General features: G+C 49.1%; 6 protein-coding genes across 6 annotated transcripts; 3 read left to right on the top strand and 3 right to left on the bottom strand.

Moving 5' to 3' along the window:
* Nucleotides 1–159: 159 nt before the first annotated feature.
* HO173_000941 (uncharacterized protein) lies at nucleotides 160–4,784 on the bottom strand (the record flags this gene model as incomplete). Its single annotated transcript, XM_037302888.1, has 6 exons — nucleotides 160–1,041; nucleotides 1,097–1,455; nucleotides 1,504–1,810; nucleotides 1,868–4,342; nucleotides 4,391–4,652; nucleotides 4,702–4,784. 6 exons carry the CDS (start codon nucleotides 4,782–4,784, stop codon nucleotides 160–162), a joined length of 4,368 nt encoding a protein of 1,455 aa, XP_037170395.1.
* A 1,096-nt stretch (nucleotides 4,785–5,880) lies between these two features.
* On the top strand, nucleotides 5,881–6,276 carry HO173_000940 (uncharacterized protein; the record flags this gene model as incomplete). Its single annotated transcript, XM_037302887.1, has 1 exon — nucleotides 5,881–6,276. One exon carries the CDS (start codon nucleotides 5,881–5,883, stop codon nucleotides 6,274–6,276), a length of 396 nt encoding a protein of 131 aa, XP_037170394.1.
* A 2,387-nt stretch (nucleotides 6,277–8,663) lies between these two features.
* On the top strand, nucleotides 8,664–9,929 carry HO173_000939 (uncharacterized protein; the record flags this gene model as incomplete). The annotated part of the gene is made up of 4 exons (XM_037302886.1): nucleotides 8,664–8,674; nucleotides 8,721–8,881; nucleotides 8,932–9,123; nucleotides 9,640–9,929. 4 exons carry the CDS (start codon nucleotides 8,664–8,666, stop codon nucleotides 9,927–9,929), a joined length of 654 nt encoding a protein of 217 aa, XP_037170393.1.
* A 410-nt stretch (nucleotides 9,930–10,339) lies between these two features.
* HO173_000938 (uncharacterized protein) lies at nucleotides 10,340–11,532 on the top strand (the record flags this gene model as incomplete). The annotated part of the gene is made up of 3 exons (XM_037302885.1): nucleotides 10,340–10,581; nucleotides 10,642–10,948; nucleotides 10,999–11,532. The coding sequence occupies 3 exons, from the start codon at nucleotides 10,340–10,342 to the stop codon at nucleotides 11,530–11,532; spliced, it is 1,083 nt and encodes a 360-aa protein (XP_037170392.1).
* A 219-nt stretch (nucleotides 11,533–11,751) lies between these two features.
* HO173_000937 (uncharacterized protein) lies at nucleotides 11,752–11,934 on the bottom strand (the record flags this gene model as incomplete). Its single annotated transcript, XM_037302884.1, has 1 exon — nucleotides 11,752–11,934. The coding sequence occupies one exon, from the start codon at nucleotides 11,932–11,934 to the stop codon at nucleotides 11,752–11,754; it is 183 nt and encodes a 60-aa protein (XP_037170391.1).
* Nucleotides 11,935–13,723: 1,789 nt separating this feature from the next.
* On the bottom strand, nucleotides 13,724–15,184 carry HO173_000936 (uncharacterized protein; the record flags this gene model as incomplete). The annotated part of the gene is made up of 1 exon (XM_037302883.1): nucleotides 13,724–15,184. One exon carries the CDS (start codon nucleotides 15,182–15,184, stop codon nucleotides 13,724–13,726), a length of 1,461 nt encoding a protein of 486 aa, XP_037170390.1.
* Between the last annotated feature and the right edge of the window lie 479 nt (nucleotides 15,185–15,663).

The following is a 15,663-nucleotide window of genomic DNA, read 5'->3' as shown; positions in this document are numbered from 1 at the left end:
GGTACACACTTTGTGAGATTGAACTGAACGCTTCCTAAGCAAAAGCAGCTTTCCGTAATCTAGGTATCTCTAGCCCCTGCCATGCAGTCGCTATGCAGCACAGTGTCCACCTTGATGCATATGTAGGTCGTTGCACATAATCTCATCATCGCACATAGTTCATCGTTTTCTTCTCGGCCTCGTCTCCCCCCAAGCATCTTCGAAGACCGTGGGCTTCTTGCCGACAACGTCCTCTTTGAAATTCAACTTCCGCACCACCTTGAAAGCTCCCGTTCCTTGACTCATGCTCTGTCCCATGATGATACACTCGCTGACCCCTTCGATCTTATCCTTCTTCATATGCCACGCGGCCTCAAACAAGTGATCTGGCGTCTTCTCAAAACTGGCAAGCTGTAGCACGCTATCTCTCATCTTGCTCAACCCGAAACGCGTTATGCCCAGCACTTCGCCTTTGTAGGTCATAACATCAGCGAGCAGCTGCATGTGCCGCGGGTCAATGTCCATGTCGCCCATCACGAGGCCTATCTCATCAATGATGGTTTTTCGCGCTGCTTCAATACCGAGGACGTCGCGCATTTCCATGACGGAGTTCGTCCTAGTGGCAAGTCCATTCACCCCTTGCGTTGTCATGCAATTGCGGAGACCATAACCTTCAACTAACAGGGCGTTCTTGCCATGATCGTCAGTCTTGATGATAGCACGGGAAGTCTCAGCGTATCCGCGGATGGGGATGTTAGGAAGGATGCGCTTGACGGCATTTACACGAAGGGAGAGCTCTGTGTCTTCTCTAGCGGTAGCCTTGATGGTAGTGTTCTTGGTGCCGCGCTTATACTTGTCTAAAGCTTGGATATCAATGCGGATGTAGTCCTTGTGACATCTGATATTGAGATGGTTTAGCTTTAGCTTCTTCTGTCTCACGATCGCGTCTGTGACGTCTCGAACAGTGACGTCTAGTTGTAGACGGCCAATTGTTTCAAAATCTAGCTTCAGGGTTACATAGCTCCCATTAGGGGACCATGTATCTTCAACGTAGTAAATGATCTGTGTGAACGTCAGCGTTTGCCAAGCGTATTATTAGAAATTGACAGCCACATACGTCTTTGATAAATGTCTGTTCTATGCGGGCCTTCACCACGCGGGCGGCAGTGATGCTGTCCTTACTATAGAGTTCGCAGCTGATGACAGGCGTACTGATAGTCCTCGAAGCGTTGATGATTTCTTTGATTCGCGGAACACCTTGCGTGATGCTCATGCCGGCCACCCCAGCAAAGTGGAAAGTTTTCAGAGTCATCTGCGTCCCAGGTTCGCCGATTGACTGCGCAGCGATGGCTCCCACCGCGGATCCTGGCTCCACCTTGGCTTTATCGTACTTTTCCAAACATGCCCCGATAAATGCTATCAGGGCTGGTCTTGATATCTTTGCAGTACGCTCCGCATGTTCCTTGGCTTCTTTCACTAAGCTAGATCAGCCTTGCTTTGGGCAGAAAGCACGCCAGAACTTACTTTCTCCCTGTGAGAGACTAGATCTGGGCATGTGATTTTTCCGAAGACCCTCAGATACCCCTAGTCGCTTGCGTGCCGCTGCTAGCTCATGGGCTTTTCGAGACACAAAATCTTCGATAGTCTGCAGGAAATCTCGAGCACTCTCTTTATCATCGATGGCGGCAACACTTCGATCAAGGTACTCCAAATCCTCTCCCATCAGAGACTTGCGTGCCAAATTTGTTCGGCGTGGTTGTAATTGGTCACTGCACATTGAGATTATTTCCCAAGGCAGTAGAGTTCGGTCTTTGTTGTCCCAAGTTGTGGCCTTATGATGAAGTTAGTATCTAGCACGGAATCACGCAAGGGAGAGAAAGCGACCGACCTCTGCATGGGTAAAGGTCCTTTCGAAATGTACAGGCTTCGCCTTACCCTCCATATCAAGGGGATCAAGCTTGTCGTCTCCGAATTGAAACTGAACAACATTCGAAGAAGAATTGCGCACGGTGTCGTCATATCTCGTCGACAAGTCCTCGAGTGACTTCATCAACCTTCGAGACATATAACCGGTCTCTGCAGTTTTGACGGCAGTATCAACCAGACCTACTCTACCAGATATGGCGTGAAAGAAGAATTCTGAAGGGGTCAAGCCTGAGAAGAAGCTGTTTCGTACGAATCCCTTTGAGGGCGGCTGGCGGGCGTTCTTTGGAAAGTGAGGAAGACTCCGATCTTGAAAACCATCTGGGACACGTTTGTCATCGATGATTTGCTGTCCCACAACGGCTACCATCTGCGAGACGTTGATGTTGGAGCCTTTCGATCCTGATGTAGCCATGATCATGGGTGAATTCCACCTGCTGAGCTCTGCAAAACAATGCTCTCCAGCCTGCTGTCGAACCTTACTCAAGATTCCAGAAATCAAATTCTCCATTGTCTGTTCCTCATCGCAACCAGGGGCTTTAGCAAGATGACCATGCTTGAATCGTTCGATAAGCGCATCACACTCGCCATAAGCCCCTTCAACGAGCAGTTTCTTCAGACTTGTAAGCTTTTCACCAGGATAGACGTCGCCAATACCGATCGAGAAACCCTGATTTGTAAGCCAGCGAGCCGAGAGTCTTGCCAGGCGGTTCATAGCTTGCACGGCAGCGTCTGGGCCAAAGTCTCTCATTATCACATAGAAGACTGAATCCTTCTTCCCTGAGCCAATAGTCGATTTATCCATAACACCACACATGATCTCCGAGTTGCGTATGCAAAGCCAGCTATCGTTCTCATTCAGGTCGCGAGCTACCCCAGGCGTTACCCGGAACTGTCGACACGCTGCATCCAAGTTCACTCGGACTTTGCAGTCCTTGTTTGGGCGCATCATCACATTGAAGACCTGTTTTCCAGTCCAGAGCATTACCGGTTTCAGAATAGTTGGTGGAGGCAAGTCAATTTGCATGTTTCCCTCAACCATGTACAAGCAAATGTTCGAGAACGATTTTCGGTCGTAGAAGTTGTCCTTGTTGCTGAGCAGATACGAAGCAGTGATGAAATCTTGAATGGCAGAAATGATAGGTTCTCCATTCTTGGGTGTTGCTAGGTTATGCTTGACTCCCATCAATTCGATGGCCTCCGTACGAGCTTCTTCCGTCTGCGGTACATGCAAGTTCATCTCGTCTCCGTCAAAATCGGCGTTGTACGGATTGCATACGCACTCGTTGAGGCGAAACGTCCGATGTGGTCTGACCTTCACATAGTGGCTGAGTATGCTGAGCTTGTGCAAGGAAGGCTGGCGGTTGAACAGTACAATATCACCGTCTATGAGGTGCCGCTCGACGATATCGCCAATCTTGAGATTGTCTGCATGGACGTTCAGTCTGCCGTACTTCAAGTACTGTTTGATGTCTGTGTCCTTCTTCCAGATGTAGTTGGCTCCAGGCCACTTATTTGGCCCATTCCTCACGCGCTCTCGCAGTTTCAATATGTTGTACCGGGATGTCTTCTCGGGATACGTAAGGTTCTTCGCGACAAGCTCAGGGATAGCAACCTCATCGATCCCAAGATTTGGGTCTGGCGAAATGACTGTACGACCGGAAAAGTCCACACGCTTGCCAGATAAGTTTCCTCGAAATCGACCTTGCTTGCCTTTTAGCCGTTGGCAGAAACCTCGAATTGGCACTGCATAGCTATGTGGGGGCTGAACGCCGGGAGCGTCGCTGTTGACTATCATCGCGAGTTGGAGTTGCAGAAAGTCCCACTGCTCCATGATCGTTCCCACTGGCTGACCCGTCACAATCCCCTCGCCAAGGAGTGTATTGATGTGTACGATATCAGATATTTTGGATGTGAGGTCGTCCTCTGTTGTAGCGCCATCTTGTGGGACTGAAGGCCTGATACAGACGGGCGAAGTGGGAAAGTATTGCCATATGAACATTTCGGGTCTGCCTTCTGCAGGGTCCATGCCTAAAAGCTCGCAATCTGATGCACTGATCTTTTTGAAAAGATTGAGGACCCGCAGAGGATTGAGATCATCTGCAGCTTTCATAAAATTTCTCCCCACGCCCTCGGCTACTTTTCGAGCAGCTTCGAATGATTTGTCAAATGCAATCTTACCAGGTGGCGGTATCTTCTTCTGCGCTTTGGAATTGTCGAAGTAGCTGAATTGTTCGTGGATTATCCTCAAGGGATGAGTCCCAGCCTTCTTGACCCGTCCATTGATCTCATCGCAATAATAACAGGATCTGGTCTTCCGGCATTGCTCATTGACTTTCTTGCAAATCTGACTCTTCCGTAGATTGTCGATATTGGGTCTCCGCAGGTCCCGAAGGAAAGCTCGGCGGTCCTTCTCAGTAAGAAGCGTTCGGGCGCACCCCTACTATCTATCAGTCACCACATCTTTCTTTCTGAGCTGGACATATACTTTGCAGATGTTTTGTAGAACCGTGATGATTTTTTTGAGATAGCCGATGTGTAGGGCTGGAAGTGCGAGCTTGACATATCCGAAGTGACCATTGCATTTTTGCATGGGCTCTCCACATGTTTGACAGCATCCAACCTTGCCAGATATGCCCATAAGAGGATCGAGGGGGCCATTCGTTGCAGGGGCTCTTTCTCGAGCTAGATCATACAGCGCTCGATCACATACTTCGACGACACCTTGGTTGACTATGTCTTGGCTTGAACTAGGAGATGTCTTAGCATCAAAACTACCTGTTGAGTTTGGCAGCTCACGCGACTCCAAATCTGAGCTCCTTGATTCGTTTGGGCAGTGTATCCACCAACTGCTCCTTCACAGACTCAGTGGCAGTAGCCATGATAAAAGTCAATGACTACCCACGGTTGTGCCAAGGCGGGGACTTGGGATGAGCGTGTATATACATCAGTGTTGCTCAGAGCGCCGGTATTACCAGGTATGTCTGGCGTTGCAATGATCCCGATGCTACGAATGTTTTTTGAGCTTCGAGTCACAGCACAAGTTTTGGCGGTAGTGGGGACCATCCCTGCAAAACGATCTGCGTGCCCTAACCCTCGGCTCCCCAGCTTTTGGTTTTGGCTACGGAGTACGGGAGAACTATTTACCGGGACCCCTTTTTCTCAGGGGCCTCACCAGGCCTCAGCATTTTACACCAAACATCGAACGTTGGATCCGGATCAAATCAAACCGATTTTAGTTATGGTAAAAGTGAAGTTGCGTAACTCAACCATGAAAGATGTACGAGTATTGGTAAGGTACACCAAAGCTAGTGTTATTCCACTTATTACGCATACCAAGAAAGAAACCAAAATTGTATTTCTGGTCATGAGATCGTCAAGCCATCGGGTTCCTGCTCATGTTGCACAAGAATCGAGCCATAATTAATCCCTTCGCCCGAATACCGCTGACGAGAACCTCTGACCCCTACAAAGCCGGCCATAGGCATCTTCATCACTTCGCTCACCCTAGGTCTTCTATGCGTGGGACAACAGCCTAGGGACCCATCCAACCACCGTCGATTCCTCCATTCGCTCAAGCATCCTCTTGAATTCTACAGTTTCTTCCTCAATCGTACTTTGAAGCCACATCGCAGAACGAACCATCGATTCCGTACCTCCAACCCTTCACCTTCCTCTGATCCAAGCAGCTCGAACTAATGGTTACTTATTCCCAGTCAGCTCGATGTACTAGTCCGCCCTCTGGTATAGCCTCTATAGAGTGGTTACTCACATTGAAACGTCTCAATAACGTCGGCACCACTTTGTAGATCTCCAGAAGGGAGATGTTCTTCCCCAAACATGACCTATGACCGGCCTCGAACTGCATAGTGTTGAAGAAGTGGAACATCAGCATTGTGTGCTCCTTGAGTTCTCATAGCAGGCAGCAAGGAGGCAATGGAAGGAGAGAATTGACGGATTCCGCCGGTAGGAAAAAGTATGACCAACCGTAAGCAGCGCGCTTTCCATTCTCTTCATCTTTTCCGGGTCGCAAAGCCATCTTTCGGGCCTCCAGTCATCGCAATCCTCCCCAAACGTCTCCTTGTCTCTGTGCGTAACCCACGCGCTCATACCGACCATGCGAGACCTGGAGGCCGCCGAGACGGCGTTGAGGATGCCGGAAGCCCCTTCGTAGGCCGAGGTGGAGTCAATCACGACATCGATGGGTACGGGGGAGATAAGATGGGTGAAGCTGCTCGGATCGCTGACATCGCCGATGACGGGGATGACCACGTTCTGGACGAGAGTTTTGGCTTTGGCAGGGGTGCGGACGAGACCGTGAATGGTGTAGTTGCAGAGCGGAAGAGAGACTTGACGAGAGGGAGGCCAAGGTAGCCAGTGGCGCCAAGGATGAGGACAGTAGGCATGGTGGGGCTAATCGTTGGAAAGATGAGAAGTGAACTGGTATGAATTTGGGGTGAGGGGAGATGTGTTTGTCCAAGTATGTTGTGGTATGCGAATGGTCAATTGTAGGAGGAATCAATAACTTGATGAGGACAGTATAGAGGAAAATGACATTTTTATAAAGTCGCGTGGCATGGCATCAGACCAGGTGAAACCGCATTTATAGATGCAGGTGGTGAGATCTCCGATCTGTCAAAGGCCGATGCGAGCAATGAAGCGCAATTAACATCAATATCTCCATATCTCCACACCTCCATATGCGGTTTCCAAAAATACCGTGTTTGCCATCGTCATTGATTGGTTGGACATCTTGTTGACCTATGAGTGAGCATGGATTCTCGGCTTCATCTCCGCAACAGATCCCTTCCGTGTTCAGAATGACTGAAGATAATCCCTTCCCTAAGCCCAATGGCCAACCTGTGTATAGAAGGGATGTAACAGTGAGCGTGAAGATAAAGTAGTGGTCGTCAAGTAAACTCATAAGGCTGAACCCGCACTCCCGTCTCTTAGGGCCCGGATTTAGGCTAAGATATCCGGAGCTAGCTTAGTGAAGGGAAAACAAAAGCCGAGTACCGAGACCGTCAGCATTGCTAAAGCTTCAATCCGACTGTCATTAGATGCTAGCAAAAATCGAGGGTTTTGCGCCTATCAGCGGATCCAAGGGAGCGAAGAAAGCGAGAGAGAGTGTGTGAATGTTGCTGCTTGACTGCTTGCCTCTGAAGGTAGACCTCGGCAACATGACGAGTGACAGGATGTACAGGAGAATAGATAGGAACCAGATGACAGTCAGCCATTTCTACAACGCTGCTTCCACATCTCGTAGAGCCATCTTTCAGCGTACCCAAGGTGGAACAGATTCTTTCGCGGAGACTCGCTCAGGGTGTGTAACATCCAGCGTGGCAAGTCAAATCCGAACTGAGCACTCATTGCAACTCGGTGTCTTTGGCTGAGCTTTCCAGCTGGGTAAGGTGTCTGCCTCAACGAATGATTGCTCAACGCCTATCAGCCGATCTTCGGTTGATTTCCATCAATCAGATCTCTTCTTCCACGAGGCGGCTCGTTGGGACCTGACATGTGCCTTTTCTTTTCCCCGAAGTTGGCATCCTAGTTTGCCATGTGGGACGGATTGCCATGTGAGACGCAGGGTATTTCATGGGTCAGATGGCAATCTTGATGCTGTCATCTATACTAAGACCACTGTTCTGTAGCCTCAGATGGTCAATCTCTATTCCCGGGACTACTTGGGCCGTTCATCATGGGCAATCCGTTCGACCATCCTACCTCAACTATGGTACCTTAGGGTTATCTCAGCTGAATCTATATGAGGCTGTGCTCCATGCTGTGCCGTCTCTATCGTTCCGCAGGCAGCATCAACGCCCTGGACGATGTATTAATCCTTGTCTCTTAGTATATGTATTGTCATGTGCACTCTTTCGTCTTCCTCTCTACACTCTTAAGCATTCTCTTACCTCTGACAACGAATTGCGGTCGTCTCTTCTCCTGAAACTTCTCGCTTCATTGCGCATACTATAGATTGTTTTTGGTCTTTTTCCCTTCTTTTTCCCTTCCATACTTCTTGTTGAATAGGTTGGTACTATGCTCTTCCACAGAGCTCGTACCTTGGTTACACACCTGGTCATTTTCGAGGCCGGCACATTTGTAGCGGGACTTGTTCAACAGCAGACGAACGGTAGAATTGAGATAGCCCATTTCTCGTCTCTGAGCGCTGATGAAGAATTGCATAGGCAACTCATCGCTCGGAACCTCTTTGGCACCTATACTCCCAGTGTTTCTGACAGACAATGTAGAATCAACTATCTTTCTCGTCTGAACCTTGGAGACTAGTCTTCTGCATAGCCCCTGCCCAATGGCTTCCCTTGGAATACTATGGACGCAAATAATACCAAACCTTACGAGAGATCGCCAGACACTGCTTGGACCTATGAACCATCAACCACTTTCTTGCAGAGTTGACATTGCGCAAGTGTATATAAGAATTACAACCTCACTATCAAGCGTGCATTCCTCACTCCTGATTGTATTAATAAGAGCATGATTATTATCAACGGAGCATATCCAGTTATGCTCTGGTTGAAACAAAAAGTTCGGCTAATGTGAACAATAGCCGATGCTCGAAGCGAATTGGGTACTCTTTCGGAGTCTTTCAAGTGAAGCGCTAAAATGTGACAACTTTCAGGGCGACTGGTTCAATATCACCGTGAATAATTAAATCTCTGATCCCGAATAGGGAACAAGTTTGCACTGGTAGGTGAGGAATATATACATGCATGATGTGCTTTGCTAACTGTCATCTCGGCATGGGTAAATTGTACAGTGCTCTTGCGGTGGAAAAGGCTTAATCATGGTTCACTTAGATTACTGCAAAAAGAAACCCAGTATTATGGAGTACGGTCTGTCGGTCAACGCCCTATTGCGCCTGGTAAAAGTTTCTTCTACACTTTCAAGGCAGACTTGTACGGTACTTCGTGGTATCACAGCCACTACTCCGCGCAATATGCTGCGGGCATTGCTGGACGTAAGCCGGCACCGAACACTTAACGGTGGAACTCCCCTGACAAGAAATAGCTACGATCATATATGGACCTTCCAACGCACATTACGACATAGATGTTGACCCGGTCGCTGTGAGCGATTGGTACCGCAAGGAATACTTTGACACCGCTCAGGCAGAGGTGATGGCAGACGGGCCTCCGCCACGATTTGACAACAACATGGTCAACGGAAAGGGAGACCTCAATTGCATCGTACCGAGTAACTGTAAGACCGTCTTTGCCATTGTTGTCTCACCTACGCAATCAGCTCTGTTAGATGTACTCCGGTCCTTTTCACATCAGGCGCGCATACTCCTCCAAAGAGGTATTTACGCAAGTTGTGCCTGCGACTCGACTGGTCTAATCCCACGCTTTGCTATTCGTGGATTTTCAAAGAAAGCACGCTCCCATCGACCTCCAGGTCTTGGTAGATGGTCACGTATCTGAAATTCCCCTAGTGCCTCTCGTGATTTGGGGCCAAACAGTATTATGGCCAACGTCAATAGAATATTACTCTTTGGTGGTCAGGGATCACTCAAGGATCTGCTCTGCCCACAAGGCACATCCACAGCATTCCATGACGTGAAATCGAGCCCGGCTGCCGCGATCCTTCAGTCCAAGTGCCATGCAGTCTTTCTCGAAGACGTGCAAACCCTTGGTGCCGCCAAGTCTCGACCTCTTGTTCCCTCCTGAACACCTTCTAGATCCAGATGTTGTATATCATGACAATCCAATCATTCAGGGGACTTCGATCTGCCTCCACCAGCTTTGAAGGTATCTCTCGAATTTGGAAGAATGCGGGTAAAGCATGAACCTGCTTTTGGACAGATCGTGGAGACGGCGGGATTTTGCTCCGGCATTCTAACAGCAGCTGTGGTGGCTTCGTCACCTTCCGTACTAGAATCTATCGACCATGGTGTGGATGCGTTTCGGTTAGCTTTCTGGACTGGCTTTCAAAGCGCCGTCTATTGCGAGCGATTATTAGGCCGCTCTTGGAAGATCATCCGTGGTCTTTGGTTGTATTTGGTCTAGGCAAAGATCAAATGTTGTCGCAGCTGCGAAAATTTAGGAACGAAGTTAGTGTTCGGATGATGCTGTCGAAGAAAAGCTACTTACACAGATAATAGTCTGGCTGTAAATCACTCAATATTGCAGTGATATCGAGCGATGTGTGCATTACCTTGTCCGGACCAGGACCTGATTTGATCAACCCATTCATGTGATTTTGAGCGAAATTCTTTCGACGTCGGACTTGAGTTTCACAGTCTTGTCCCAAAGTTGTGGCTCGAGGCCAGAGACCCTTCATTGCTCCGGGACCGTTTCTGCAGAGTATGTTTCGAACATCACAGCGAATTGGGTCCGCAAAGGTGCCCTGGTGAGGAGACAAAAGGCCCATCTGTTCGCCGACAAGGGCGAGAAACTAAAACAATTTCCAAAGAAAAATGCTCTACGAAACGGTTTTCTCCCGTGTCGTCGAACACTCCGAAGAGTATCAAACTTTAGCGTCCATCAGCGTTTCAGAATCCAGTGGTGAAGCTTATGGATCGTTCAAGATATCTAGCCGTTCCAAGACAGAAAAAGCAATCACCTTGCCCACCTTTACTGACACCTTGTTGCACGCGGCAGGATTTGTTGCGAATACCAGCATCCGTGCGACCGATGCCAGTATCTGTGGGGAAGTTGAGTCTGTCCGGCTACTTTATGGGGAAATTGATTAGGACGAGCCTATGACTGTTTATCGCAGCCTCTTTGACATCGATGAAGGCACAGTATTAGCCGATACCTATGCGTTGGATTCGACTGCCAGGATCATCGCGGCTGTTGAAGGTATGCATTTCAAAAAACTTATCCTATCATTATTCAAAGCAGTGCTTGAACGTATCATTGGGAAATCCTACGGCGGAGAACTACCCTCAGCTGCTGAAGTTCTTCCCGATTCGTCCGATTCGCCACCGCTTCCTTCAGGATTCAAGAGTCCATCAGTACCCGAAGACGGTATTTTGCGACAGCAAAACATCAAGGCTAAATCACCCGTATTATCATGGATTCCTGTGAGTTACCGGAGGCTGAGGTGAACGCTAATAAGAACAAAGATCTTAAGACTTTGGGCGTGGACTCGTTGATGATACTAGAGTTTGTTTCTGCTGTCAAAAAGGGATTTTCCGATCGGTCAGTAGAAGAGTCGGCATTGATGCAATGCTCAAGCATACATGATCTTGAGAGCGCCATTCAATCTGCTTGCAGCACGCCTCCTTCTCAGACGCCGGACGACACGAGCTCAACTGCAACCACTGATACGAGTTCGGATATCAGTGGCTTAGGAAAGACAGAAAAGGAACTAAGGGGCCAAAGCCCGAAAGGTCCAGGAGCCCAAGAGCTGAAAATGGACGGCTCACCGGTCTCACTTGAGGAAGGTGACTCCACAAGTGCTTCGCTCTATCTTTTCCATGATGGCAGCGGTCTTTGTAAAATGTACTCGGAAATGCACGACATAGGACGCGATACGCATGGTTTCTCTAACCCTGGATTTTTCGAAGCCGACGATCAACCTTCCAGTTTGCTTCACATGGCGGCACGTTACGCACCACATATAGACACCTCAGCAAAACGTCCCGTCATTCTTGGAGGTCAGTAGCTTGCACTCCAGTCTACATCGCTCCCTTGTAGCTTTCCGACAAGTTCTCCCACCTGTGATTTAAGTATCCTGCCAAGGCTGTTGATGCTTACAGGTTTACTTTTATTAGGGTACTCCTTTGGGGGCGTCGTTGCGTTTAAGCTGGCGCGGCAGTTTTTCCAGGAGGGCAAGCAGGCAGGAGGGCAAGCAGGTCAAAGGCGTTGTTTTGATCGAATCCCCTTACTCACTCGACCCCAAGCCGCTCCCGAACGCCATCATTGCCCATGCCACGAAAGCGGGATCTACGAATGACTCTGGAAATGCATCTAGACAGCGCGTGTCGGCCCAGTTCCAGAGCAATGCAGCGTTGCTGGGAGTGTACAAGATGCCGCGGACAAGTGTTGCGTATCCCAAGGTCATCATGCTGCGGAGTCGCGAGACTCTAAACAGCGAAAGTTATGCGGTGTCCGGTATCCATGGATCAGTGACCAAAGAGCGCGATCAGAGGCTGTCGTCGCATGGGAGAAGCTCGTGGGGCAGAGCATTCAGGTACTAGACATACCAGGCAACGACTTTGAAGCTTTTGCGCCTCAGAACGTAAGTCCCCGTCAGGTCCTCTTAAAGCCCCCAAGGCTCTAGCTGTCACTTACAAGCAGTGGTAGACTATAAGCTGATCGGCCATGCCAAACCGATACAGATTCCCAAATTGTCCCAGCAACTGCAGAAAGCTTGCGAATCGATTGAAGCCAGTTGATTACGGCAACACGGCAGAGACCACGACACGTCGGCAAGCGGATCGTGGCCTGTATTCTAGATGCTCCCGGCGACAAGTGTCACTCATGTCCCTTCCGAAATGGTTGATGATGGAGCTTCAAGTGCCTTGGGAATGGAGGCACCCGGCCCTGCTTAGAAATGGCAGTGAGACAGGCCTATCTATACGAGCAACACCACGGCAGTATCTATGGGAAGATCCTCCGTTTACAACTGCCAATCTTCTCCACCAGAACACATACCGAAGCTCTCTCGCAACCAAATTTAATGATAATCCTCCAACCGACATCGTACTCTACTCGACGCTGTTCCGGAGCAAATGCCAAACTCAAACACCGGCTTCGTCTGTAAACGGTGCGTGTCCTTACTGTGGCTGCTAGCGATATGCCGTCCGCCAAGACAGTACAAGCTCCCTACTTTTACTTTACTCCGCCAAAGTTCGAGAAGTCGAGACCGCCTCTGTGAGTCCGGTCCCGCGTTACTTTAGCGTCGAGGCTAGAATCCGCGGCCGGACCGAGGTAGGCTAGAAGTATAAGTAGTGTGGTTTATCTTCCTTGAGTACCTACCTACCTACGACGAGTACATTCGAGAAGTGAGCTACGACGCTAATATTTAGGGTCTTGGCACTCAGCCAAAGCTCTTACCTTTCTTAATCATTGAAACAAAAAAATTTGGCACCCCATAATCAAATATCAAAAATTTGAATTTCCTATATAACCCACCACCACTTATTTTTACAGCTAAAAACTTTACGAAATCACTTACTATATTAAAATCACCGTAAATTTAGAAAGATTTTAATTCTAATCTTATAAGTGAAATTAAAACAGAATATATCGCGAACTTCAAAAATTTACCTCGGCTATTTTTTTTACCGCCAAGACTATTCGAAAAATCTAAGAATTTATTAAATCCTTATTCTATAATAGAACGAATAATTAAGATCTTCTATAATTTGATAATCATAATCTCTCGTATAATTATTAAAATTTTAAAATTTTTAGAGCGTTGTAAGTTATCGTTGTGAGGCTATTCAAGAAAAGCACTTTTTTGTTTTTTAGAGGGGGTGCCAAAATCGCGATTCTAGTTTCCCAATGATTAAGAAAATAGGGGTAGGGGTTCTCCCGCCACTACTAAGCGAGGTAGCTCACTTCTCGAATGTACGAGTACTTTCCGTGCGCGGCGGGTTGTGGAGTACATACCCACCAATCGAACTGCGCAGATCGGAGTTGATGTAAGCATGTTTGATTTGATTAGATTAGATTGGATCAAACCGTGCCGGTGGCCAGTGCGCTGGGATGATACAGTAGGTACTGCTGTATCTTACTTGATGTTCATTGCAGACGTTGCCGACGCTGCAGGTGCCGTGGCCATTACTACCATGTAAGCATAGAGCCGATGAGGTTAGTTGTCACGAATGCATTCGGATTGCTAGACTAGGCTAAGTCGCTACCTGCCAATCGGTAATTTTTCCTCCCCGATTTGCAGCGTTGGCATTGACATTGCTCATCAACCTGTCAAAAGCCGCCTGGTCCTCTCCCCGCTCAAACGCAGCCCCATTCTCCTCGGAGTCGTCGCAGCACTCGCCATACTTATCGTCCAGCATCGCGTACCCGAACACGCGTCGTTTCGCAACGTCGCTCGGCACCCGTCTTATCTGCCGCACGTCGCCCGGGCACACCGGCTCCTTTTGGAGGCTGTCGGGCTCGAACGTCAACGGCGCGTCATCGGGGCATATCTCGAGGTGGGATAACTTCTTCAGATCTGCCCCGTGCAGGGTCTCGAAGAAGTGGGCCCAGTAGAAGCCGTCGTTGTCCTGTAAGCCGTTGACGCTGCTGTGGCAGTCGTGCAGGGTGAGCCGCTCCAGGGTGTCGGTGTGGCCGAGGACGAAATCGACGAGCTCTTGGCAGATGAAGATGTGCTCCAGATGCAGGGACTGGAGCAGCGGCATTTGCTCCTTTGTCAGCGCGAGGCGTGCGTGTCGCATCCCTTCCAACCCGATGGGCCCTTCGTCCGTGGCCCTGAGTGTCAGACTCGTCGCCGACGCCAGGTGGTCGAAGAACAGCTCGTCGAACCTCGCGACGGACTCCAGGTACCCATCGCACGTGTTCACGCACCAGCACGCACCGTTGTTCCCCCCTCTCACAGAAAGGCGAAAGTGCTCGACATGGCTCAGGAACTTTTGGAAGCCCTGGCTTTCATACGGTTCAGTGAACGTCCATACAAATTTCCTGATTTCCACCGCCCTCAGCTGTGGTGGTTTGCTGCGTAACAGCGTCTCGTACGTTGTCGTCATCAGCGCCTTCCGGGCGCGCGCTGCCGTGGGGTTTTCGTTGACCATGATTCCCTCGGTCTCGTAGTATTCGTCGAAGGGGTCGTCGTTGGGATAGGTGAAGCCTATGCTTAGAGACTCGAGATTGGGGAATTGATGCAGATCTGATAGGAGGTCATTGACGACAGGGGGGAATGTGATAATGATTGGCCTTTCCTCTCCTTCGGCATCGTCGGATTCTTTATAGGATCCCTCGGCCAAAGGATCATCGTCCTCATCGTCGTCTAGGTCATCTATGTCCGGTGGAATAGTGCCGAGAAAGTAAATTCCCTTCACGAGAGCACCATGTGGACTTTTCAGAACGGCGTCCACGGAAGCGCCGCTCTTCACATCATTGCGCAGCTTGATACTCTTGAAGATGTACGGGGCAAGCAGATTTCGAAAGTACAGCGACGTGGAGCTCCAACTCATCAGATCGCGATGGTACTGGAAGTCGTCGTCCCAGTCTTGGTTGAACCTTTTGGGATCCGGCTTCAACGACTCCTCGTGGAGGAAGTCGTCATGCTTGAGAAGCTCTTGGATGATGTTAAGATGAAGTTCATCGGATAGGTCGACTAGAGAGCAACGCATGGCTACCAGTTTAATGTTCATAGAGGCAAGCTGGTTGTGCTGTACACATTGTCAGCCTCAACATGTAACAAACATTCATGCACGTAAGATGTAGTCAGCAAGCCTCCAAATTCTTAGCGTCCGTTATGTGGGCTGTAGTACCGTGGGGTGACTACACGTCACAGTACTTCCTCGCCTATTCCTTCCTCAGCATCAAGAAGGTGGGAAAAGATCCTGAAGTCTCTCAAGATAATGCTCACTAACGAGACTAACCAGCCGATTACTTACGCTACCGTCTCACGCCTGGCTAAGGTGCAACATGTTTCCGTGGTATAGCTTGACAACGATGCACGTTAAGAAGAAGATAGCTTGTGGTGGTTAGAAGTTAGAACTCGGGGAATTTGCCCGGGATTAGGAATGCACGACCCTCCTGCTCTTCTGTTGACTGTTGACAGATCTCGAAGCTTAATCCCACTGGCTAGGTACAGAGGTACAGTACT

Source organism: Letharia columbiana (assembly GCF_014066305.1).
Source record: "Letharia columbiana isolate WasteWater2 chromosome Unknown Sc0000001_s0, whole genome shotgun sequence".
Classification (NCBI taxonomy): domain Eukaryota; kingdom Fungi; phylum Ascomycota; class Lecanoromycetes; order Lecanorales; family Parmeliaceae; genus Letharia; species Letharia columbiana.
This window is presented reverse-complemented; position numbering and strand designations above follow the sequence as displayed.